Raw genomic sequence first — 26828 nt, forward strand, 5'->3', positions numbered from 1 at the left:
TTTGAATTGGAAAAACACAAATTTTTATTTGACTGATTTTTCGATTTTACACTAATGTTACATTTTTACAATCTTATTATTAATTTACAGATGTAGCTAAATGTAGTAAATGTAGTAAATTGTACATAGTTATAATTACAATTATTAATGTTGATATAATACATTTCTTAAAATGTTCCTATAGTGTTCTATCTTCCCCATAAAAACTGCCGACTTTCGGATATTGAATAGTCGTATGTTGGTGATATCTATAAAATAGAAATATTATTTAAATATTAATTTTTATATGTGTTCTTTTAAATGTGTTAGTCAAACACTAATGTTAACAAAAAATATTTGTTTGTAGAATGGAAAGAATAAGTGATTTTTTAAACAAATTATTGAACAAATGTATCTTTGTCCTACATTGATTGAATTTGTCTAATTTTTCTTAGAAAATTGCATAGAAAAAGTTATATAGTAGCGCGTAAAAAACTAAAGGTGACCTCTATTTTTTGTTGAAAAAATAGTATTTCTGCAATTTTTATTTTCTGGATTTGTTCACTATGAATCATTGATGATTTTTTATTTGAAGCATTTTTTTGTCGAACTCTCGAAAGTGCTTGAAAAATTGTGGCAACCGTTACGCTGAATATCCAATATATATACTGATGATTACATACTATTATATAACCTTTTTATAATAATTATCAGTAAATATTTGAGTTATTTCTAAATTTAAGGAATGGTGGAATAGTTATATGAGCAAAAAAAATATATATATCCTATAAAGATAACGTTTAATAATAAAAATTAATCAACTTATTACATGGAGATTTGTTAATATATGTATATACATATATATAATTATTCTTCATACAAATCTCACATAATATCTATTTATTATATATTACATTCTATTCGTTAATTAATGTTTCATTCAATTAATTTCAAATATCAATTGTTCCTCCAGTAGAGACAAAGAAAAGAAAAATGGCAAAATAATAAATAGTTCGGTAGATCGATCGCCTTTGACCTTGCAATATACTTTCCAAGCTATTTTTATGTTTCTTTAACGATAGGCTGCTTCCTTCCTTCCTTCGTGTATCCGTCGCTCTATATTTCTTTTTGTTTTTTTTTTTTTTTTTTTTCTTTATTTTCTCTCTCACCAACGAACAGGAGGCACTTTGCCGAACTGATCGATAATATACATAATACACATATACGCGTATTGTATGTGTCTATATTATATACAGCGTGTTCATTTGAAAACTTTCAATATAAATATGTATCGTGAAAACGATGCATTTTTGGGAAAAAATATTAAATAAAAAAAGTTTCTCCTTTTTTCCCCTTCGAAATAAGAATATACGAAGAAATAAAGAGCTATAAATTTTCATTCGAAATAAAAGAGTTGATCTACTAATAATCTTAAAAAAATCTAAGTATTAACAAATAAATGGGATACTTGTATTGCCTCGTTGAAACCGTGAAACTTTTCTATTAAACATTATTCCCAAAGATGTGCTGTTTCCGAAATATTTAGATTGGAAGTTTCCGAATGAACATGCTCAACATCGTTAACTCTCTTTAATCTACGTAAACGAATATATATGTGCTCTTAAATATTTATATATATACACACATCTTTCATGCATAGAATTTGTATATGAAATTCGGTCAGAATACCTTTCAAAAATTTTTCATATAATTTTATCAACTATTTATCTTTTAACCTAAATTTACTTTAATATGTTTTCTAAATAAGAGATTTCGAAATAAATAATATTTTATAAATGAAGAAAACGTAATAATGATTTTATTAAAAAAACAATTTCTTTCATTTCTATGTGATAATAATAAATAAAGTCATGGAGATTCCTACATTTTTTTAACTCAGAGTATATACATACATTCACACATACGTACATACATACATACATACATACAAACATACATACATATGTATATAAATACTTGTATGGTTGAGACAGACTCACCATATATAAGCTGACCTTCCATCCCTTTTCTATCCCCGACCTACAAGGTCAAGATACGAAGGGTCTAAACTATAGTGGTAACATCTATGAAGAGAAAGAGAGGAGGAAAAAGAAACTAATTTATATATATATATATTTAGACTTAAATATATTATTTATTTCTAATAGCAATAATAATATATTATTAAATTACACAATATTCTGTTTTTTTTGTATATATATATATATATATTGTAGCATTAATAATTTATTATTATAGTATTAATAATATATTATTATTATTAATTAATAAAAAATATATTTAAGTTCCAATAAAGCACGAAAGATCGAAAATCAAGGATGAAAAATATTTATCTTATCTACGAAGGGAAAAACTAATCGTGGTCTCTGTATTCGTTTATTTCGTAAAATAAAAAATAAAAAATAAAGAATAAAAAAGTAGAAAAAATATAATAATAATAATAATAAGAAGAAGAAGAAGAAGAAGAAGAAAAAATAAATAAATAAAAGAAGAAGAAGAAGCAACTACAACAACTGCCATACATATACCAACTTCTCATCTAATCTTTTTCTCAGTCCACTTTTGCACGTTCCTCATTGGTCTCTTCAGAGACTTCGACGTGGAACGAACGAGTTCCAGGAAGGATTCTATGGCCCTTACCAATCGTTACAGGCGTGAAATCTGCTTTACGGCTTCTCTGCAATGACGATGACGAAGAAGAAAAAGAAGAATAAGAGGAAAAAGAAAAAAATTTACAAGAGAAATCGACCAACCCAACGCCTCCTTGTTGAACACTCCAAAAGGAGTGCCAAAGGATTGGATCTTGCCATACTTCTCTCTCTTTCTCTCTCGCATACACACACGTATAACTGCATCTCTCTCACATTTATATATACACACATAAATATTGGCATCATTCTCTCTCTCTCTCTCTCTCTCTCTCTCTCTCTCTCTCTCTCTCTCTCTCTCTCTCTCTCATATACATATATACCCATATGAACGTTAATATCATTCCCTTTCTCTCTCCCTGACATGTTATACACTTATGAATGATAGTATCATTCTTTCCCTCTCTCTCTCTTTCTCTTACATGTATACACATATGAATGTTAATATCATTTTTTCTCTTTCTAACATATTATACATATATCAATGTTAGAATGTCATTCTTTCTCTCTCTTAGATATTATATATATATATGAATGTTGTTATGATTCACATACATACACATACACTCATACATACATGCAGTCAGACAGACAGACAGACAGAGAGACATGGAAACGTTGACATCATTCTTTCTTTTTCTTTCTCTTTCTTACCGTCCCTCTTTTTTTTTCTTTTCTTTTAAGTCTCATCATACATACGACGGGGTTTCTCACATACTACTTTACAAGAGAGAAGAGTCGAACCTTTCTCCTTTCCCTTCTTTTCTTCATCTCTTTCCGATCTTCCTCTTTGCCCTCTTAGTTCGAAGCTGAGGGAGTCTTGGGAGGCTGGAAGGGATTCCATTTTAGGCACTCCGGATCGATCTCCTTGTAGACGAGACCACGTCTCTTCACCCTCTCCTTATAGTCGTCTATCACATCCTGAAATTATTTTTTCACTATTTCTAACACATCTATCTATCTGTCTTTCTGTCTGTCTTTCTTTTTCTCTCCTTACCCCTCCTTCAATTCCCCTTCCCTCCTTTAATTTATCTAATTAGGAACTTCAATTTGTTGTTTCAATTTGTTGCTTTCTTCGGTATAAGGAATTAATATTATTTATCAGTCGATTTCAATGACGAAATGTTATGATAAACCATTTCGAAAATTTTATCGACGATATCCCAGCTATTATTTTTTTGAATTTTTTATTTGAATTTTTTATCATGACCAGTTAAAGAATTTCAAAGGTACGATATGCCTAGTTATCATTTAAAAAAAATCTTCATTTTAATTTGCCAGTATGGTTAATTAGCAGTTTTTAAAGACTACATTATTATCGTTATTGTATAATCTTTTATTTTATATTTCTCATCGTAAATAATTAGTCATCAAATTTGCAGCCAATTATATTCTTGAGCGTATTTTTTCATGATTGAATATAAAGATGAAAAAAAAAATAATAAAAAATTAAAAAAATCAATAAAATAAAATAAAATAGATAGAAAGACAAAAACTTACCTGTTTCTTCAATATAATATGCTTGCCCTTCCAATACTTCATCATTCCAAGAGCTTGTAAAGTACTGACGATATCATAAGAGTCAATCGCCATTTCTTTGCTAATGTCTGTTAAGTCAAAAAGATTACAATTGTTTCTACAATAATTTAAAATTCATAACATTGAGAAAAACAAAACGAATAATTAATCTCTCTACCTTTCACTGAAAGTTCCTTGCCACCAAAATTGCAAAGGTACTGTAACAAAACGTCCTTCCAATAACTTCGATAAGATATTAGACCCAAATCCGATAAAGGTTTCTCCGGTGAACCTATCTTCTTCTCAACCCTTGTTAATAGGTAACCTAATCGAAAAATTACATTTCATAAATTGTTTCTTTTTTCTTTTCTTTTTCATAACTTATTCTATGCTACCGTAATCTCTTTCCATTCAATTTACGATTTTTGTTGACATTTATTATCAAAATAATATATCTCTTATTTTATTTTATATATAATTATAGTATATATATATAAATATAGTTTTATGTACGTCAATGTATATATAAATGTAGAATTATGTACGTCAATTAAAAATTATAGAATATGGCTAGGATTTATAAAAAAAAAAAAAAAAAAAAAATTGAAATGAAGAAGAAAAAAGTATAAATGAGGAAGTTAGCACGGTTGAACGTAGGCGCCTCGCCTAACACAAAACTTGTGCTCTTTCATTTTGAAGAACAGTGTTGTATATAGAAAAGGCTTGTCTCGAGCCAATGAAGCCAACAATAGAAGCCGTTCCGTAAAATCAGGATTCCATAGACACACGCACACAGTTATTCTGGTATAGTAAGTTCTCTGAATGGAAAAGCAAGCATCGCGTGGGATGCATCGCGAAAGAGGGATAATACACCTTCATAAATAATGCTTGACGATCACAGGAAATAGAAAGGCAGTTGAGTTCGTTTTCAACATTATAGGAGTGTCGACGAATACTGACTAGCTGACTCTGATGATATGACTGTTTCGCACATGACATTTTATAGAATCTCCCTATTGCACTTGACCATCATCCACGTCACATAATTTTTGAAAATGAGAAAACATCAATCTTTTGAATGATTTCAAAAAGTTCAAGGATTTATTCTGTCATCTATGTTTTTTTTTTTTTTTTTTTTTTTTTTTTTTTTTTACTTTTAGACCCTTTTCTATGCTAATTTCTATAATATTAAATTTTATAATGTCAATTAATTATGTATATATAAATTAATGAATATAAACTTTGCAAATAAATTAATAAGAATTTAATATATATCGCTATACATTTATATACCTGATATGTTTTTAATAATATACTGCATCGTGACATTGGAATAAACGTGCAATCTGTTACAATGAAAATAAAAAATTGTTTAATTAATTAAACGTTGTTGACAACTTTGAAAAGTTCATATGTAAAAAAAAAAAAAAAAAAAAAAAATAAAAAATAAGAGAGAGAAAAATTTGACCTATAAAAAAATTCCAAGAGACTTCCCGATTGTGCATTTATACTATAGAAGTTAAGGGTTAAGTGCATCGATGCGAATACATATCTACGATACGTCTGCACTCGACTGCACTTTCCAACGAAATGCATCTCGACTCCTTCGTCTCTTCTTGCTTTTCTCTTTCGAATATTAAGATAATGTTATGTTACTATCGGTTAAATGCACCGAGCTAAATTCTATATATATATATATATATATATATATATATGCATATGCATCATCTCATTTTCAAATTTTCCACTTTCACATATATATAATAATAATACTAATTAGTATTATTAAACAAACTGAAAGATAAATAAAAAAATCTATTAGATTAAAAAAAAAAAAAGAGAAAAAAGCATGAAGAAGAAGAATCTATAATTAATCAATGATGTCGATGAAGAAGATCAATCATATTTGGATTATTCCATATTGGAATTGGAAGTAGTCTTTGGATGCTTATATAGTGATCGGCACGCATAGTGTCAGTGACCGGCGAAGGATGAAATAGCAGAGAGGCCTCAGGATTGCATCCGCATCCGTCCACATCCGTTCGTTGAGAGTCCGTTTTAGACTCTAGACGAGAAATACCAAGAATACCGGGTCGAGGCTTCGTCCAAGATGGCGACAACATTATCTTCGGAAAACTAACTATACTTTTCTCATTTCTCTTTGCTTTTTTTTCTTTCTTTCTCTTTCTTTTTTTTTCTTTCTTTTTTTTTTTTTTTTTTAATTAATTTTTCATACCTCGTGCAATCAATAATTTCACCACGATCATAGATCGATGAGGTTTTAGAAGTATAATTTATTTCATAAAAATTATTATGAAGAAGAAAAAGAAGAGAAGAAAGATTCGTTTGCCAGCAACGTGGCTGCTGAAGCAAGAAAAGCATGATGAGGTATACTCTTTCTTCTTCGGTTGAACGTTCGTTCCGCATCGCTTGCTTCGAGTATCCGAGTAGATAGAAGAGGTGAAAGAGAAAGAGAGATATGTGGTTATGTTATCGAAATATGTTCATTAATTGTTTTAGTTTGTATTTCTAATGAAATCCTAATTTGATTAGAAATGTTTACCCTATTATTGACAAAATTTTGTTATTATTTTTATTTTTTTCATTACTAAAAATATATTATATTTTTATAATTTTGTTATTTTAATGCCTTTAATCATTTTATACGTTTCTTTCTTTTTAATTGATCGATTATTGCAGAATGCATATGAAATTATATTTAATTTATACGGACAAGATATCTTTATAGAAGTATATATATACTTTTTTTTCCTTTTTATTACTTTTTTATTAACGGAGAGAGTTTATTCATTTGGTAATTAATTTTTATTCACATCAAATTTGTTATCAAAGTTTTTTTTCCTGATAACCAACAAACGTTTCGATATGCACCTGGTTGCATTACGCGTAACCAACAGAACCGCGGTGGTTATTTCCTCTCAACGAGATTCACAACGATATCAGTTGGCCTTTCAAGTTCGATCTTGACATGGCCAGCCCATTTTCCGAATTAATCTGACAAGAGAAATGAGTTTTCTTCATTTTTTCTTTTTTTTTTTTCTTTTTTTTTTTCTTTTGTTAATTTTTCAGCTCGTTTTACACAATACCATTATTAATTATTAATTTATTTCATTACCCTAAAAATGGTGAATCAGTATTCTCATTTAGTTTTTGCCTACTCAAAGTTAGACCGTTATCGACATGATAACGACACGTGTTCTTTATATTATTTATAAGTAACTACGTAATTATATGTCTAATTGATTAGATAAACAATTTAAAAAATATGAAACTTCTCCAACTTTTAATAATTACAATTCAAATTTCTACCTAATAAAACATATCAAACAGCCTAACTTAATCTAACCCAAACAAAAATTTACAATCAACGTGATATCCAAGTTAACTGATTATTATCTTATCGGACAATGATAATACTATTTTATTACAATTTCAGTCAATATCTTAATAACGTTTATCTTACAACGGATAGAACATAGTTAAACCATAACGCTGATATTATTATTTGATTTTGTACATTGTGAATGTAATAATGATACCTAAAAAAAAAAAAAAAAAAAATTGAAATATATTGTGAGAGCCTAATCGAATAGAAACTATTTATCTCAAAATAAAAACCAGCTATCATTATATAAATGAACTAGATTTTAGAAAAGTTTGAAACGATAAGGAAAAGAGTGAGATCAAGTTCGATAGTTCAGGGACCTAAGGGTATATATCCTGATCGAAATCTTAAACCTTTTCGGACTACTGTCTTTCACCGAAGCGAACGATACTCGAGTACTCTATAAGAAGGATCGACTTCCAAGAGAAGGAGGAGGAAGAGGAGGAAGAACACTCGTTTATCGAGAAGAGGAGATCATCATTCGACGCAGTTCATATTACGCTTCCTCCTAATCGTAGCTTCGATCTGAAAGATCGTATTGCATCTGGCGGATTTTTGTGGCTATTCGTTAAAAAAATAAATAAATAAAAAGAAAAAGTATATATATGTATATACACACGCACAGTGGATAAGGGAAACATAGGAACCCCTGCGACGAAGTAGGAACAAGCAAAAGAGAAAGACAGGGAGGGGGAGAGAGAGGAAGGGAGGGAGGGAGAGAGAGAGAGAGCAGGACCGGTCCTATTCCGGGATGTCCTGGAGACTGGGAGGTTCAACGACCATACTGAGTACCTCCTCTTCCTCCTGCGTCTTCCTGGTCCGTGCAAACTTCCACAAGCTCAAGAGAGACAAGAGAGAGAGAGAGAGAGAGAGAAAGAGAGGACAATCCTCCCTCCAAACAGCATCACCATCAGAACCACCTTGTTTCTGGCTTCTCTCCCTCTGATTCCCATTCCAACGATTACTTCGGGAGGGTTGAACGCATTCATTACGCGTCCGTTTAGTTTGCAGACTTTTGGAATCGTTGGATAGTAGGAAGAGAATGAATGATGGAGGTAGAAAATCGAAGTAGTAGTAGTAATAGTAGTAGTAGTAGTAGAAGAAGAAGAAGAAGAAGAAGAAGAAGAAGAAGACTCCTCCTTCTCTTAGTCCTACATGAGAAGAAGGAAAAGAGGGCGTTGGTGGTGGGCCTGGCAACCCTACCTACGGCAACCAACCCTAGAAGAGGGACTAGTGGTGCGAGGTCACGGGAGGTCATACGATTGCGATCCCTACGCAAGTACCGAAGAGAGAAAGAGAGAGAAAGGTAGAGTCTGGCTGGGTTGCGTCGAAAGGGTAGGTGGAAAGGGAAACGAGACGGACACTTTGCGTGTCTGGGTTCTCTATCTCTCTCACTCTAGTAAACGCGTAGTACACCCTCAGTGGTCGCCCTTCTGTGTTTGACTGCGCGTTCGTGCGAATCCGCAAGGCCTGTGCTGATGCTGTATGGTGGGGGTTGGTAGTCGATCGATGCGGCGAGACGCCGGGCGTCGCACTTTCCGCTGCTGCTGCTGCTGCTGCTGCTGCTGCTCCTGCTGCTCCTGCTAACCACTCCAGTATACCACCAAGCCACTACTACTACTATATCTCGATCATATACCACTTCCAATACATCTACGTTGACGTCGACGTTGCCCAGACTTTGCTACGATTTCACCCGGTTCCTACGCCACTCTACTTCCCTCTCTATCTCTCGTTTTCTCTGTACAACACCAATACCAATACTAACACTGTATCTCGACTACACATACACCACTTCTAATACATCAATGTGTTGTCGTCGCTGTAGCCCAGACTATGCTACGATTTTACCGGGTTCCTTTCTCTCTCTCTCTCTCTCTCTCACTCTCTCTGTCTCCCTCTCTCTCTCTCTCTCTCTCTCTCTTTCTTTCTCTACATCAGTATATACCAATACCGATATAACTACAGTGTGTATCTCGACCATACACTCTTTCCAATACACCAACGTTAACCCAACGATTTTACCAGGTTCCTACGCCACTCTATCTCTCTTCCTCTCTTTCTACCTTTCTCTCTCTTTCTCTCTCTCTTTCTCTCTGCAGCAAACCCTGCGGAACCACCACCCCATCCGCAACTCTAATCCTCCCTTGGTAGTACGTCGACCCACACAAACCTCACCCCCTCCCGTTTATCTCTCCTCCTTTCCCTCATCACTGTTTCTCCCTCCCAACATGCCTCGACGGCATCAATGAAAATGACGTCACGGCAAAAAGCCCACGTTTAATTATCTACGCTACGATTCGCTGAAGAGAGAAAGAGAAAGAAAGAGAGAGAGCGAGAGAGAGAGAGAAGGAAAGAGGGAGTAGGCAGTGGGAGGGATTGAAGGGGGTCTTTAGAAACTGTTCGTTACTGCGACAAACAACTACGACCAATGGACACTAGGATCATCATTGACGAGGATTCACAATGGAATTTCACAGAGATAGAGAATTTCTTTTGTGTCCTAAAAGATCCCTTTTATCTTTCCTTTTCTTTTTTCTTGTCTGTTTTTCTTTTTCTTTCTCTTTTTATTTTCAAGTAGCAAGAATTCACGAATTATTGTATTCCCTAAGGTCTTCACCAGAGACACAACACCCAATTTTCTTTCTTATTATCGAATCTTACTTCCTGGGATTTGGCCAATTGATTTCTTATCTCTCTCTCTCTCTCTCTCTCTCCCTCTCTCTCTTAAGATGTCTTTAACAGATCAAAGAAGTATATTACCGAGAGAAATCTATTATAAAGAAACAAAGACTTTGATTTGAACGAGTTATATATCTATTTCTGGTATTTTAGCTTAAAGGATGTTGCCTTTTTGAAGTTGAGATTTTATATACATGTTAGATTATATTATTACTATTATAAAAGACTGTACTTACTAAAGTCGATGAGAAGTCTTCCATAGCCTTGTCTCTGATATGGTGGTAACGTCAAGATACAGGAAACGTTGTAGTTCAGGAAAGAATTCTTTTCCTGGAATATTAAATAAACAGAAACAATATGAATGTGAACCTTTTAAAAAATTGCATATCAAGAGGAAAAAAGAAGTACGAAAAAGTAATGGATTAATATTTGAAGGAGTTGTTGCGAATCAGTCATGTTTTACAAATTTAACACACGTCCTTCAAATATCCTCTCTAATTCGTCCCTGAAGTACGGTAGAGATCTATTTCGGGTATTCCCTTTCTTCGAGATCATTGTACTCTCTCTCTCTCTCTCTCTCTCTCTCTCTCTCTCACACACACACTCTCTCTCTATCTGTTTCTGCATTAAAACATCAAACGTTCTAACTTGATACGTATAATTAAAATTAAGTAAAATAGTAATAATATTATAATAACAACAACAACAATAATAATAATGAAAAAAATTATCTTCTCTTGTGATAGATCACTCGTACTTTGACAACTTGATAGATCGACGAAGTCGGGACAAAAGTAATATCAAGGCATCTTGACTTATAATATCGAATTTATTCTAATTTAAGTGGTACTCCTCGTCCTCCTTTCTAATTGAAGCCCTTTTGCATGAGAGATACTCCCAAAGAATTTCATTTACAGGATAACCGATCGTTCCTCTACTTCTATATCGGATCTTCTCCTCCTCTTCTCCCTCCTTTTCTTCCTTTTATAAATTGTCCTTTTAATTAAAATATCAATTAATTTTTCCAACGAATGAAATAAAAATTCTTTTCAATGTCCGAGCAATCCATAATAAATAAATAATTGGAACATGTATGTATATGTATATACTATTAATATAATATATAAATGGTAATAATACAATTGTATTTACTCAAAGAAGTCTCATTTATAGAATACCCTCATTCCGCAACACCCCCTTTTTTTCTTCTTATCCCTGTGACATGATCGCACAATTGTAGTAAAATGCAATTCTGCAATCGGCATTGTGTATCTTTGTCCACTTCAACACAAAGGAAAATCTCTGACGAACGTTCATTTTCGCTCGAAAAGAGAGAAGAAGCTTAATCTTTTATCCTGCATTACGAGCAATGCCCTAGAGCTAGCAACACCCCTCTTTTTTTTTGTCAATTATTACAATAGATCATTTATACGGGCTAACTATCGAAGATAAAAAAGAAACAGAAAAAAAAAAGAGAAAAAATATTATGGAAAACGTAAAGGAGTAGATTTCAATTTCAAAGACAAATGATCGTTAAAAGATAAAAAAGAAAGTAAATAAAATCGTTGCAATACTCTTCCATATTCTTTTTATATTTCATGTCGAAAAGACAGATTTCACCTTTACCAACGATAACGAGATAACCTAAAACCTATTAAAAATCTTAAATCAATTTATTAAAAAAGATTCATAATGTATCTTAAATTCAAACAATTTTTTTCTATAACGTTGACATGAGAAATAAATCTAGAAAGAAAAAAGGATATTAGAAAGAAGTTAATTAATGGATCAGATGACTAAAATTGTATTTGAACCTATCGAAATAATCTAAAATCGTTGATTAAATGTCCTGCTGATTAATCCTTGAGGAGAGAAAATGCTGTATAATGTGCAAAAGTAAGTAGTGTTTTATTTAAGACACCCGGTATTACCGGGCATAGCAGCCAAGCTGTTGCTAACCGCCGAGTGAGGCAACAACGATCCGAAGGACACAACCTGAAGAGACCGCGCGTGCGTGCGAGTAAGCGAGCGAGTTGCTAAAAGGAGACGAAGAGGAAGAAGGAAGAAACGATGCGAAGAGGTCAGAGAGAGAGGGGGAGTGGGGGAGAGGGGGGAGGGAGGAAGGGAAGGAGAGGGGAGAGAGAGTGCAGCATAAGGCCCCTCTCGGTTGGTCATTCGAAGAGCCGTTTTGACCGGGACCAAAGGATCGGTTAGCACTCCGCAATCTACTGAAAGTCCAACAGCACTATTCCTTATTAAATGACTATACCAAAGTTTCTTTGATTACGAACACATTCGTTACTATTCATCATAGTCATTTTACTATTCATAATCATCAAGATTTCTATCAACTATATTCATGAAGTACAGATTATAAATTTTATACTTCATATTATCTTACGTGCTTGATAAAATGAATAAATAGATTGAGAGGTCTATGTAAAGAGAGGGGGGAAATAGATGACGATAAATATTGACGATGAAAAAGGAAGAAAAGGAAAAGATCTAAATTTTTATTGGCTTTCATAGGATTTCAAGTGGAACCGTATGAAGGCTAAATAAGGGGAACCACGTCAGAGTGAAGTTTTAGGAGGGGCAGCAACTTTCTTAGAGTTCCGTGGAGGAGAGTGGCAAACAAAGAGACACGAAGAGGGTAAGAGGTGAACAGAAGAGAGAGAGAAAGAGAGAGAGAGAGAGAGAGAGAAAATCTGGGGCCCGCGACGGCCTTGGACCGGTAGTCTTCAGAGACTCAGGGCCGTCTCGCCATCCCTACCACTAACACTTGCGGCAAACGTTTCTCGCGAAAGGAGGCATCACCCGTTTTATCCCCACCTCTGCATTCCCTGATGCATCTCTTTTGCTGTGTTCATTTAATACGAAACAATCGGCACGATGTGCCGAAATTGTTATCCTTCCAAGTGATCGAATATATATATATATATATATATGTGTGTGTGTGTGTATATGTAAATATATATACACTATACACGCTATATTTTTACTATAAACTAATTTATAGTAAAAATTTATTCAGTCTTTTCTTTATTTTGATATTATGTAAAATTGGAATTTAATAAAATAGACATAAGAAGTATAAATGTAACACATTTTCTTTTTTACGATTGTTCCCACAGGGTATATATAATATAAAATAAAAATCTGTTTTATCGGCGAAGAAACGTGAATATAAAAAGTCACCCCTTAAACATGGCCGTCATTAAAACTAACAAGTGTTGAGAGGCGGTTAGTAAAATATTGTTTGTATGATTGTTTCTAAGATATTGGAGAAGTAAAAAAGGAATAAGAAAGAATGAATAGAGAGTCTCGTAGGAAAGTCTCACGAAGACATCGAGGCGGAGGTCAAAGCTTATTTCATAGATATAGTTCCGTGGAATCGATACGAGCCCTTCTTCGCTCCTTTCATCTCCGAAACGCAGCAAGCTGGCGCATAGAGTAACGATCGTGTAGCTTTCATAGTATTTTAACACTTCATATATCTACGTTGTTTTAAATTAATCTGACGAATTACGGATACATAATCACGATGTTTTTAAAATCAAATATTGATAATTTTAATCGAAGAAAAAGAAATTTATAAAAAGAAATTTATTGGAAAGAATATTGAATGATATTAGAAAGACGTAATATGTTTAGAATCAGATCAATTCATAATTCTAATCGGAAGTTAGATTTATAAAAAAAATTTTATCGATAATAATAATAACTCATTTCAATGAAATCTTTAATAAATTTTCATGCTCATCCACAGCACAGATTATCTCCGATATTACTCTAAATATATCCTCTATAACAGAATGAGAATCTCACATTCTGATGAAACATTAGCCGTTCCAGAGATAATTCGTCATTACGTAAATAAGCTACGATTTCATTATTAATCATCCAACACTTTCGCATCGTTTCTTTCATATTAATGGACAGCTGGTCATAATAATAATAGTAATAATAACAATAATAATAATAATAATAATAATACAACAATGACGATGACTAGTCAGCCATTACTTTCAGAACTTAAATTTCAATCGGACGTAATATAGAAATACATACATATGTAGGTAGAAAAATATGCGAGAGAATTATTTAATTGCAAGAGAAATTTATCAATTTAACGAGAGAATAAGAAAGCGAGAGAGAAAGAGACAACCATAAAGGACAAATTCGAATAATAAATTCGTTTTAACTTTTAAATGATCCTAAAGTATGCTCTACAAAAGTTATTGGAAAGTATTCCAGTATTAAGAGATAACACAGACTACATTATTATAATAGCGATAAATTCTCATCGATACGATTTCTCTGCATTTGTAAGAAAGACAAGATGGAGGAAGCGAAAGAAAGAAAGAAAGAAAGAAAGAAAGAAAGAAAGAAAGAAGAAAGAAAGAAAGAAAGAAGGAAAGAAAGAGGGAGGGAGGGTGAGGGAGTTGAGGAGAGAGAGAGAGAGAGAAAAAAGAAAGAAAGAAAGATCGGTCATCGGTCGGGAATGCAGAAAGAAAGCATTCAACGTGACCGCGTACAGGCGTCGATCGTAAAAGGTTTCCAATCGGTCAGTATCCTTTTCTGTGTATCACAGTGCCATAAAGTGGCTGTAAGTGAGCGCACACGTGCGACGATAGGAAGGCATTGGAACGCAGCCTGGCATCCATTGTATATCCCTCTCTCGCTTACTCTTTCCTTCTCGGTGCGTTCATAAACACGTCTCGCACGAGTGAGGTGGAATGAGGAGGAGGAGGAGGAGGAGGAGGAGGAGGAGGTGAAGAAGGAAGGAGGAAGGAGGAGGAGAGCACAACGAAAGAGAGGGAGGAGCGTTAGCCTCCCTGTGCGTAGGTGAACGAACGTCTACTCGGCTGTAAGAATAAGACGAGCACAATGAAAAACGCAAGAGAGAGAGAGAGAGAGATGATTGGCGAGAGTCTGAACGATCGATTATTTCACTTCATGCGAATAAAATGTCATCCACGGAGAAGAAGGATGCTGTAGCATCTATTGAAAATGACAATACCTTGCATTTTATATATCATCGATTAGAACGAAATTCTATTTGTCTAATTTTTCGATGGACCTATAAGATATTCCTTATTTTTACAATTCTTTTTTCTTTTTCTTTCTCTCTCTCTAATGTCCTTCGAATGATATTAGAAGTAAAAAAAAAAAAAAAAGAAAAAAAAAAGGAACGAAAAAAAAACGCGAGAGATAGAGAGAAAGCAGAAAAGAAAAAAAAAGTTACAAATCGTTATAATCAAGTTTTTAAACTTTTAACTACGACATCTTTCATAGCAAAAGACAAACTTTCGGCGACGAAGAAACCAATGGAGGATAGTCACGTTGTGAAGGAGACTTAAGGTTTCGCGGCTCCTTGCGCGTCGGTCACTTCTATATTTAGATGCACCGTGTTTCCTCCTCGTCGTCGTCCTCCTCCTCCTCTTCCTCCTCCTCCACCACCTCCTCCTCCACAACTTTCTTTATGCCCAACAAAGCGTTCCTCTTAACATACGGGGTGTTGCTGCCGAAAGAGACGCGTTTCTTATCTCACCCACAACATCCTTCCTCCTTCTTTTCTTTTTCTTTCCTTTTTAATATCTATTTATTTTTATTTTTATCTTTTCAGGAAAGTGTCTTTTCAGGAAAGAAGAAGAAGAAAAAAAAAAAAATAAAAAACAAAGAAAGAAGAAAAAGATCAAAGAGAGATATGATATTGAATGAAATCAATCGATAAACGATAATGATACAGCGATATCGGCGAATATCTCTGGAATATTAGGAATATATCGAGATATCGTTAAGTAGAAAATTAAAGGTGTTTTCTTTCTGGAAGAAGGAGGAAATGATGAGGAATGGGGATTGAGAGGGAGGGGGCGGGAGGAGGAAGAGGAGAAAGGAAGAAAGGATGAAAGCCCTTTCCTAAGGGAAAGACGTGTATTCGGTGGGATTTGGTCGTGCGAACGGGACTGTCTGGCATCGATCGAACCCTGGTCCGTCGGCAAGAGGTAGCGGAGGAGGAGGAGGTGGAGGAGGAGGAGGAGGAGGAGGAAGAGGAAGAGGAGGAAGAGGAAGAGAAGGATAAGGGGAATGAGGGAAAGAGGAGAAAACGTAGAGTAGGCGCACGAGGGGAGGAGAAGTTCGAAGGAGGTGGAGAGAGAGAGAGAGAGAGAGAGAGGGATGGTCGGGACGAGCCTACCCCAACCTCTTCTCAACGAAGCTCTCGCGCGGCTGCGTATCGTATCGACGACCTCTACTACTCTACTCGACTCTCGTCGTGCCACTCTACGTCATCCCACTCCTTTTTCGCACAACCTAACCCTCCCCAGCCGCTACTCCATCCATCCCCCGTAAAACCCCGATTGTATTTTTCGAAGGAAAGAAAATCATCTGGTTTTCTTCCTCTCTTCCATCCCACTCCGCACGCTCCCACTCTTAATCTCCTAATTTCTCTTTTTTTTTTAAATCTTTAAATTTTACTCCACCGTCCATTAGTTTCTCTCCCCCTCCTTCCAAATTTTTTTGAGGGTATACACGCTTTTTCTATTTTTTTTTTTTCTCTAAATTTCTCTCTTTCCCTTTTTTTTCTTTCTCTTTTATTTTTTAATAATTTTTTCTCTCGTCTACTACAAAGAAATTTATGACCTTTCTCTTATTCGTCGGTCTAAGTAAGAATTTAGGAAGATCCTTTCTGAACTTTCAAACATATCTCGTTGAAAATTTATTAATTTTGTGGAAATATTAGAGAAAAAAAAGAAAAAAAAAAAAAAAAAAAGCGGATGGACAGAAAAAGAAAAAAATCTACGATTTCGATTGATAAGGACTGAGAGGTAGGTGGAGGAGGAGGAAGAAGAAAATTCACGAGTCACGTTTCAGACGCTGACCGTCTGTCGTTCTTTCCCTCTTCCAACTCGAAATACCCGAGGTCTCTTTTTCTCTCTCAATCCTGTATCCGTCTGGTACACCTTCCTTCCCTTTTCTCGTTCCCCCCCTTCCTCCCAATGCCTCTTCGTCTCCTATCTTCGCAGAGTATCCGCCCAATCCTCTCATCTCTCTTCCTCTCTCTCTCTTTCTCTCTTTACTATAAACGCTGCCAGAGACCCGTCTGTCCATTTATTATATTATGTACGTCGGACTCGTCCTCTTTTCGGACACTTCACGGTCCAAGCTTCCATCTTTCTCTTTTCTCTTTGGTTTCGAAGGGCGGGCGGGCGAGCGGCGCAGGTATTCTCCCTTAATCTCATCCCTCTTTGAACGCCTCTTTCTCTTCTATCTTCTATCTTCTCTCTTCTTCCTCCTCCTGAATGTAGAAAAGCTTTCGCACTCACACAGACCTTCCTGTCCTTATGCATTATTCAGGATATATATATATATATATATATATATATATATATATATACCCCATGGAAGCGTTTGTGACGGGCTAACTGCCGTATCGCCGGAAGTTAGGCAAATGAACCTTCAAACGTTGGATCATCGCGTTTCCCTGGAAACGGCGTCGAACGATTTCCTCTTTTCCACGTTCCTCTCGGACGTTCTTCTTTATCGACGTACGGTATATATGCCGATTTTTTTCTTCGGTTCAATAACCCCTCCCTCCCCCGCCGCCGCCGATGCCACCACCATCAAACAAACGTTTTCTTAATAAATCCTTTTCTTTATTTTACATCCTTTTAATTACCATCGATTTGATCGACTTATTTACAGCTCACGAAGCCCGTATTAGAAATAAATCGTTTAAATGAAAATATATATATCATGGAATCGCTGAGGCGATCAATGTACTCTTGTTGTCTCAGTCACTTTTCGACAAGAGTCTCTTACACCTCAGACACAACACCTTTTCCTTTTTTTCTCTTCTTCTTCTTCTTCTTTCTTTAGATCCTGTCTGGGATACTTGTAAGAGGAGACGAAGTCGTCTCGTTTACGCGGAACCTGCCTCACACACCAATGTAGAACCTTCTCCTCCTCCACCTTCTCCTCCACTTCCTCCTCCTTCCCTTCTTCTTCTTCTTCTTCTTCTTCTCCAACATTCTTTACTAAGACCTCCAAGAATCCGTTTGTCTTTGGGTATAGTCTGATTTTAATTGGACTCATTAAAACTCCATACGAATCGAATGTAATTATAGTAGAATAATTAATTGAAAAGATAAGACCCCAATTGAAGATCATCCAAAGTTTGTTCGTTTTTTTATACTTATATTTTGCAAAACTATTTAACAAAATAAAAAAGAAAAAGAGAGAGAGAGAGAGAAAGAGAAAAGGTGCAAGGATTTCAGGACCAGGACAGGTCGTTTCATCCAAGTCCTGCGAATGTTGGACTTGGCGGCCCCGAAAACCGGTTTTAAGTCTTGCCTCTGTCACGTGACATTGGGTTTCTCCTTTTCGGGAGAGTGTCCAAAGAAGCATTGCATTTTGAATATGCCATGTGCATCTCATTATTATTATTATTATTATTATTATTATTATTATTATTATTTTCTTTTTTCCATCTTCAATTATGACTTTGACTTTAATATCGATGGCAAAAGTTATATAAGATTAGAAAAGATTTATTTTTTTGTTTCCTCATCATCCTTTTCATTCTCAAATATTGAACAATTATTCCTCTACCTTGACATCCTTGTTAATTAATTGTATTCTTCAAATTATACATGGTCAAGTTAACATATGTGTTACAATGTCAATGTTAAACAAAATTATGTATGTAGATGAGAAGTGATTTAATTAATATTTCTGAAATAATGATATCGCGCCATCTATTTTCTTTTTATGCGAGTATTATCATTGATCGATAAAGTCAAATATTTTTTTGTAATGTTACCATCCACATTGACATTCAAAATTATAAATATTAAATAAATATTGCAAATACGAAAAAAAAAATGTATTGTGTGTATATATATATATAAATCGTCCAGGCATAGTTTTCATAAAAATAATTCACCGTTTTATATTAAACTTGACCTTTTTTAAAAAAATTCAATTTAATTTTACAAAAATTTGTATGTATATATCGTATGCAACGAAACAAAATGAATGTAATAATTAGGATAAACCTAATCGTTTAAAATGTTCATCTTATTTGTGTGTGTGTGTGTGTGTGGTGTGTGTATGACAGAAGAGCCATCAATGGATCATATTATTCGCAGTTAAGCGATCACGCTTCCTCAAGGTTAACGCCCACGTCACGAAAGGTCGACGCCTAGATTGCTCAGGGTCAACGCCCGGAGCAGTCGAGGTCAACGCCCTGATAATTCAAGGTCAACGCTCCTATTGCTCTCGAGGTCGCTACTGCGAAGTAATACGCGGGAAAACCATGAAAGAGGAGACTCGTATTACCAATCGTAAAAATGATGTGTTCTAAGTGAATCACGTATTTTTACTTTTTTTTATTCTCTCTCTTTTATATATATGTGTGTATATATATCGCTCACAAAACTTTCTATAATTATTCTTTATTCTTTCTATATAATTTTTTTTCTGATTTTATTTTCTTTGATTCAAACAAATATGAATTTCATATGAAATAATGAAAAAGAAAAAAGGAATAAGAAAGAAAAAATTAAAAGTAAAATAAGAAATAAAAATAAAATAAAATAAAATTTTGCCTCGAGTTCTTGCAAATATCGATCGAATAGGGCGTGTCTAAGATTTTCTTAAGAAGATTTAAAGCTAACAAATAAATTCTTTACATTTCTAATAGGCAATCAATAAAAAAAATATATATATATATATTATGACTAGACATAATTACATATAAATAAATAAATAAATATATATATATAATTGATTAGATATAAAAAAAAATTTTTTAGAAATATATCCTAATTCGATTGATTTAAATTATGTACAGATTGAAAGTTAAAAATAATTTTTATTAAAAAAATTGTATTGTTAAAAATAAAGAGTAAAAAAGAAAAAAAGAAAAGAAAAAGATTTTGGACTAATTACAGTAGAATTATATAGACTGTTAAGGAAGAGTAAATCTGAACAATCATAATGGGTGTGCCCTTCTCTATCTATCTCTTTTTCTCTCTTTCGACCCTTCTCTACCTCTTTTGAACGGTCTACGCGCGCGAACTTGAGCGTAAATTCGTTTCCGGCTACGGACGGGGCTTACCGGATTTCGAGCGTTTCTGAAAACTGACACACACATGCACACACACACACACACACACTCACATACACACTGAGAGAGAGAGAGAGCCACATTGTGTTTGCAGACGAATAAATCTGAGAAGTGACGATGAACTGTTATTATGTACTTACAAACCTTATCAAGCCCGCCGTTTTTATTCTTATTTATAAATAAATTCATTAATTAAACGATCAATAATTTAATCTCTTTTTTTTTATTCTATGTACTTAATATTTAAGATAAGTAACATTTACAATTAATGGAGACACTAATCGAATAGTTAAATTTTCTTTTTGGATATCACGATTTGTCCTTGTGAAAATTAAAAACATATTGTATTAAAGTAATATTTAAAGGGAATGAGAATGGATTAAAATTAAAATTATTATCAATATAATATTAATAGTGACAGTAAGATTGGTCTAATATTAAAATTAATATAACATTAATATTAACATGATAATAATATTATGTAAATAATATAATTATACCGGAGAGTGTAAAAGATATAAGATTATTAGAAAAGTTTGAATGAAGTAGAAGAACAGTAGTAAGAAAAAAATTGTGCCATCGAATTTTCTGAAGGAATCCAACAGTAGTAGTTGTGGTAATAGTAGTGGCAGTAGTAATAGTAATAATAATAATAGTAGCAGTAGTAGTAGTAGCAGTAGTAGTAGTAGTAATAGTAGTAGTAGTAGTAGTAGTAGTAGTAGAGGAAATAATAACGAGCCCGACGTCGCAGTGCCGCAAAGGTTGACGACCCGACACGAGGCGACGCCCTCTCGCCCCTAACTCCTTCCCTAGACTCCCTCCGTCAGAGCATGGCCCTTCGGCATCCCCGTTGCAGTCGACGCAACCACCCCTCTTCTACCTCCAACACCGCCGCCGGGCTGATAGCGTACGCTACGTACGCTAGCCACGGCCACCACCCCCACTGATACATCCCCTTCCCTCCCTTTACCTATCCCAGCCGTCGCTACTGCTGCTACCACCACCACCACCACCACCACCATCATCACCACCACTACTATCACTACCAGCTTCAGCAGCAACCACTACCATCACCCCGACCGACTGTCTGGCCAGGGTCGGGGTCGTTGAACGTCTATAAAGATTTTGACTTGGCGTTGCTACTGCTACTGCTACTGCTGATGCTCCTGGTGCTGTTGCTGCTGATGCTACTGCCACTACTACTACTACTACTACTACTACTACTACTACTACTACTACTACTACTACTACTACTACTACTGCTGCTAGTACTACTACTAACTCCTATAATTCTTGTTACTGCTGCCACCTTTACCTCTGCAGAAAGTGTAGGAACCTACGAGGAGGTACGCCCTTTTATACAGGGTGTACCATTGAAAATTAGATTTCTAAAGAGAAAGAACAAATTAGATTCATCGATCCGATTCTTTTTCTCATGAAAATTTATGAGATTAAATTTATAGAAGATATATCTAAGATAATTTTCTTATCTGCAATGAGATATTGTTCTTTTCGGAAATATAAAGATTTTGAATCATTAGAGAAGTGTCTGTAATTCATCAGGAATAGTATTATATCCATGAGAATCGTATTGATTCCGAAATGTAAAACTTCATCAACCCTTCCCAGCTATGGTAGGTCGCGAGCCCAGTCGGGGTCAAAGGTCGATGAACGTCTGCAAAGATTTCGACCCTACACTCTCGATATATATGTACGCGCGCGCGTATGTGTGTGTGTGTGTGTGTGTACACACATCGTTTAGGATGGAAAACCACCCTTGTAGACTTCTCATTGGACTAGTACGTTTAAGTAGTCAAATACGAATATGATCAGACATTAATGTGACTCAAAGGAAAAATAGATACTATATTACTGCTTTATTAAATTCATTTCACATTTTATTGTTTATGAGCACTTTGAGTATAATCAAATGAAAGTAATAAAAATCAGATTTTTTATGGCATACTCGAAGAAAACAATTTCCTACACGCAAACTCAATGATCGTAGAAATGTACTTAACGATGCAATTTAATAGACTTTACTAATCTTACAATCAAAATGATAATGCAAAGGGGTTCACTGAACTCGGCATTGAATTCATTGATTAATAATAAAAAAAATATAATTCTTTTTATGTGATTATAAAAATAAAGAAAAAAGAAAAATTTAAGAAAACTTAAGAAACATGTTTTGCATATGTAAATCGAATAAATTCGTGCCTTATCTCGATTAGAATGATGATACTACAATCTTATTCGATCCACGTTTGAGAAAATAGATTAGAAACCTGCCAAGTGTACCTTTAGGGGTAGTAGAAAATTCCGGAACGTCTGGGGATGGTAGAGAGAGAGAGAGAGAGAGAGAGAGAGAGAGAGAGAGAGAGAGAGAGAGAGAGAGAGAAAGAGGGCGTTTTCCCAGGGTCAAAGGTCATTCAAGATTTATAGAGACTTTAACTTCGAATTTCGAAAAGGAGATCAAAGATTCATACGAATTTATCCTATTTATCAAATATTCTATCAAAAAGATTGATTGTATATTTAACTATCAAAAATGATTCCTATTAATCATTAAATAAACGTCAAAATTTCTATTTTGCATATCTATGAAATAAATTGCATATGTCTTGATTAATACAGTAATTCTTTAAGTGTAAAATAATAAATAAAAATATGTAGAGTGTTTGCCACTTACCTTACTGAAATAACCAACTGTATGACATCCTTCAGAATCGCCTATAGTCATCACGTAGAAGAGGAATGGTTCCACGTCGTAGTAAAGAGTCTTATGATCCAAAAAGAACTTTGCTAGGAGACACAAATTTTGGCAATATTGTTTGTAACGTTTACCGTCCACTTCCCAGACGCCAATTTTATCTTTTCTGGAATGAAAAAGAAAAAAAAAAAGAAAAAAAAATCAAAAAAGAATATGTTTCAAATATATTATCACAAAGTAAAAACATCTCTTATTTTATTATGATCAATTAGCTGATATATATACCGACCTGTATACCTCATGTCCCGGTGGATGTCTCCACAAACACTTTTCTCGATGTCTTCTTAATACCTGACGACTTTTAGCATATCTCAGACAATATTCACAAAGGTAAAGTTTAGGAGCACGACTAAATTCTTCCGGATATGGACTTTGATACCAAACTTCCATTTCCCATTTTCCCATTTCGACACAACGTGTGCCACCACTGTTTCTACCTTCTCCATCATAATCCAATTCTTTTAACTCTTTCTCCTATAATTGATAAGTTCAAAAAAAGAAAAAATAAGTTCCAAGAAGAAAAAGATTTTAGGTATAGCATATAATAGATATTGCTTACTATTTTTTCGCTGGCAATTGCTTGAGCTTCCATAAATAATTTCAGATCATAATCCGAGGTGAGATTATTTAAACGCGGTTGTCTGTCCTTTTCATTTCCAGGAAGATCGTTACCACTGTCACTCCCATTATCTTCCCCGGTGTGAGGCTTCCATTTGTTTCTCATTTCTTTAACTTTAAGTTGATAATTACGTTGCTCGGTTGTCTGATGTCCTCCTTTAGGTGATTTTTTAGCAAGATTGCCTATCGATTTCTTTCGTTCTTCTTCCCTTTTCTTCCTTTCCTTGTAGAATTCTCTACAATAATTAATAATACAAATATAATATCGCACAATTGTGTATATTACGATACGAAGAAATGATAGATTCCTTTTTTTTATCTTTCTTACATGCAATTTTGTGGCGTAGTATTGTGATACAAAGGACAAGCTTCCAAGGTAAAATGCGTGTCCAGTTTTCCAGAAAGATGACCTCGGGAATCGCAGCATGCTGCCAATGGACATTCTCTTTCCTTGGTAGTACGTGTGCGATTATAAGAGTTTTGTCCGGTTCTATTAGCGACCGTATTAGATCCAGTACTGCTCTGCGTCGTTCTATTCACTGCGGATGATGAATGTCTAGCGCCCTGACCAGGACCAGCACGCTTAACTGGCGACTTGCTCGTACTTCTCTTGCTTTCAGCTACTCCCGACAAATCACACCGGATCAGTGGAATTTGCAGGATACGTTTACGCTCTATCGTTTCCGTACCTGAGAACCATACTGCCGCCATAAGCAAAAAGACTGTATCTGCATCTTAGGACACCTTGGACATGTTAGTTTTCAATACAAAAGATCTCTCTCCCATTGATCAGCAGAATCCTACGAGCCATTTATATATGTCCAATTCATCCATCCATCCATAACCGCAAATACTGCTTTTTTGTGTTAAGGTGGCAGCATAGAGTCCTATATATTCACTCCCTGCATAAAGTACCCTTCTCTTTCTCAAAACTATACATGCTTTTACAAAATAATCTACCCCTTTTATATACTCTTCAATTAATTTAAACAATAATTTAAAGAACATGCTCTTAAAGATTGATAGGGAAAAGCCCAAAATATTCTTTAGTACTTAAGTAATCGATAAGAAAGTTAATAAACAAACCATTATGATAGAATAAACACTAATATATACAGAGTACAACTAAAATTAGAAAGTAATCGTAAGTTGGTAATGCACTATAATAAATAATATGTCCACCTGTATCCGATTCTGAGTCACTAGCAGCTTTTGCTTGCAGTTGTAATAGCTTGCTTCCTTTGCGAGTTTGTAACTTCCTTTTGCCTTTAACCGTTCCTTTAGAAGAACTCACTTCTATATTGTCATCCATTTCTTTATCACTGCCTGATGCATCCCCATCATCCTCACTTTTTATTCTACCTGCATGTAAATATATATTTATATATATATATATATTATGTATATGTATATAAATTAAAAATATTCAGCAATTAAATTATATGAATCACAATATATACCTTGTCTCTTCGTACATTTTAAAGGTTTAACTGGTGCTACTGTCGCTGATGGTCTTTTTGGTTGTGTATTTGTAGTGATATTCTGTGTAACAGGTGGTGGAACATCCTTCTTTTTAGGTTGAGATTGCGGACTAGTAACGCTTTCCGAGGAATCAGAATCGCTACTGCTATCTGTTGAACCAGAGGAACCTGATCCACCCGAACAGCTCTTTGAACTGGCCGAGCTATCCGACTTTTGGATTTGCGGAGTTTTAGCAACTAGCGCTGTGATCAGTGACAAATCAATTTGAAAATTTTTCTCTTAAAATACAATAGCAATAAAAATAAATATAAATATTCATAACTTACCAGGTCTTGATGGTATGGTAGGTTTTATTTTGGGCTCAGCAGTTTTTATTTTAGGTGGAGCAGCCTTTGCACATTTTACAGTGTTGTTCGCTGCTTTTATCGCATTTATTTTTGGTGGAGAAGCATTGTCACTTTCACTACTATTTTCAGGGCTAAATATACTCTTCTTTTTTAATTTCTTTTGTACCGGTTCCGATGTAATTTTCATAGACTTATCCGCTACTTTCATATTTGTTCCTGAAGGCCCTGAAGTTTTATCAAATAAAACTATTACATTTTTCATAGTATAATATATTAATCAATAAGATATATAAAATCTTTAGGGTTATTAAATTTTACCTGAAAGTTTGGTTTGTTTATTGCTTGGCTTTGCAGCTGGTATATTTTTATGTTGGGCAACATTAGATGCTGGTTTAGTTGGCGGTTTTTGAACTTTAACTACAGGTGCTACAGTAGCAGTAGCTTTAGGTTTGGCAGGTAGTTTTCTTTTCACAGATTTGAGCTTATTAGGTGATTCTTCAGATTCAGATGAATAAACCACTGGTCTAGACTTAGGTTGTACTTTCTCCTTGTTTTTATTTTCTGCCGTAGTAGTAGGAGTTGGCTCAGTTTTAGATTTGACATGTCTTGCGGCTGGAAACGGTACCTTCTTTTTAGATCTTTCCGAATCAGACGCCTTTTGACTATTAATAGAACTGCTGGAGTTTTCTGAATCAGACGAACTAGATTCACTGCCAGAACTTGAGGAACTACTAGATGAAGAGCCAGAGCTCGAAGATGAAGTAGATTCCGAGCTAGTAGTCTGTGTTGATAGAAAACAAAATTATGTACAGCTTAAATAATTGTTATAAATGATAAAATGTTAAATATTATTTACATTCTATTTGTTTTTCATCGTTCGATAATGTTAACAGCAAGTATTAACTATGAAAAAAGGGATAATAATAGTGTCTCACAAAACAATGACATAAATTGGTAAACATAAAAACTTACTTTGCGTTTTGGCGTCATTTCTATGATGTTATCTTTCTAATGAATTTGAAAAATCATTAAATATCATTTCTTTTGTAAATTCTACGAGTATACATTCACGAAAATGATTTATATTTTCAATATTATTTCGCGCAAAATTATGATATTATCGTTACGTATACATAGAAAATACTTCACATTAACCGTATATTAGTTAAATCATAGTGATGCCACTGCATTATATGTTTTGTTCTATAGAGAAATGGTACTA

At 34.4% G+C, this 26828-nt stretch overlaps 1 protein-coding gene across 8 annotated transcripts; it reads right to left on the reverse strand.

Moving 5' to 3' along the window:
* LOC124429746 (histone acetyltransferase KAT7) lies at positions 1 to 26765 on the reverse strand. 8 transcript variants are annotated; one of them, XM_046975375.1, is made up of 14 exons: positions 26579 to 26765; positions 25925 to 26387; positions 25586 to 25831; positions 25238 to 25501; positions 24960 to 25139; positions 24106 to 24397; positions 23719 to 24013; positions 23389 to 23633; positions 23079 to 23265; positions 10491 to 10584; positions 4345 to 4491; positions 4149 to 4255; positions 3393 to 3569; positions 1 to 248 (listed from the first exon to the last, which is right to left on the reverse strand). In XM_046975375.1, exons 1-13 carry the CDS (start codon positions 26594 to 26596, stop codon positions 3447 to 3449), a joined length of 2661 nt encoding a protein of 886 aa, XP_046831331.1. In that variant the 5' UTR covers positions 26597 to 26765; the 3' UTR covers positions 1 to 248; positions 3393 to 3446. The 8 variants fall into 8 exon arrangements, with proteins under 8 accessions (XP_046831331.1, XP_046831326.1, XP_046831325.1 ...); XM_046975370.1 differs by having other exon boundaries at positions 24106 to 24466; XM_046975369.1 differs by having other exon boundaries at positions 24106 to 24478.
* Between the last annotated feature and the right edge of the window lie 63 nt (positions 26766 to 26828).

Source organism: Vespa crabro, chromosome 16 (assembly GCF_910589235.1).
Source record: "Vespa crabro chromosome 16, iyVesCrab1.2, whole genome shotgun sequence".
Classification (NCBI taxonomy): domain Eukaryota; kingdom Metazoa; phylum Arthropoda; class Insecta; order Hymenoptera; family Vespidae; genus Vespa; species Vespa crabro.

What these genes read in the sequence shown, in the direction of transcription:
- LOC124429746 (XM_046975367.1), bottom strand. An exon ending in AAAATGTACGAAGAGACAAG is followed by an intron (nt 25,140 to 25,237) that starts GTATATATTGTG and finishes ATTTACATGCAG; the next exon opens with GTAGAATAAAAAGTGAGGAT. An exon ending in CAATTGCCAGCGAAAAAATA is followed by an intron (nt 23,634 to 23,718) that starts GTAAGCAATATC and finishes TATCAATTATAG; the next exon opens with GAGAAAGAGTTAAAAGAATT.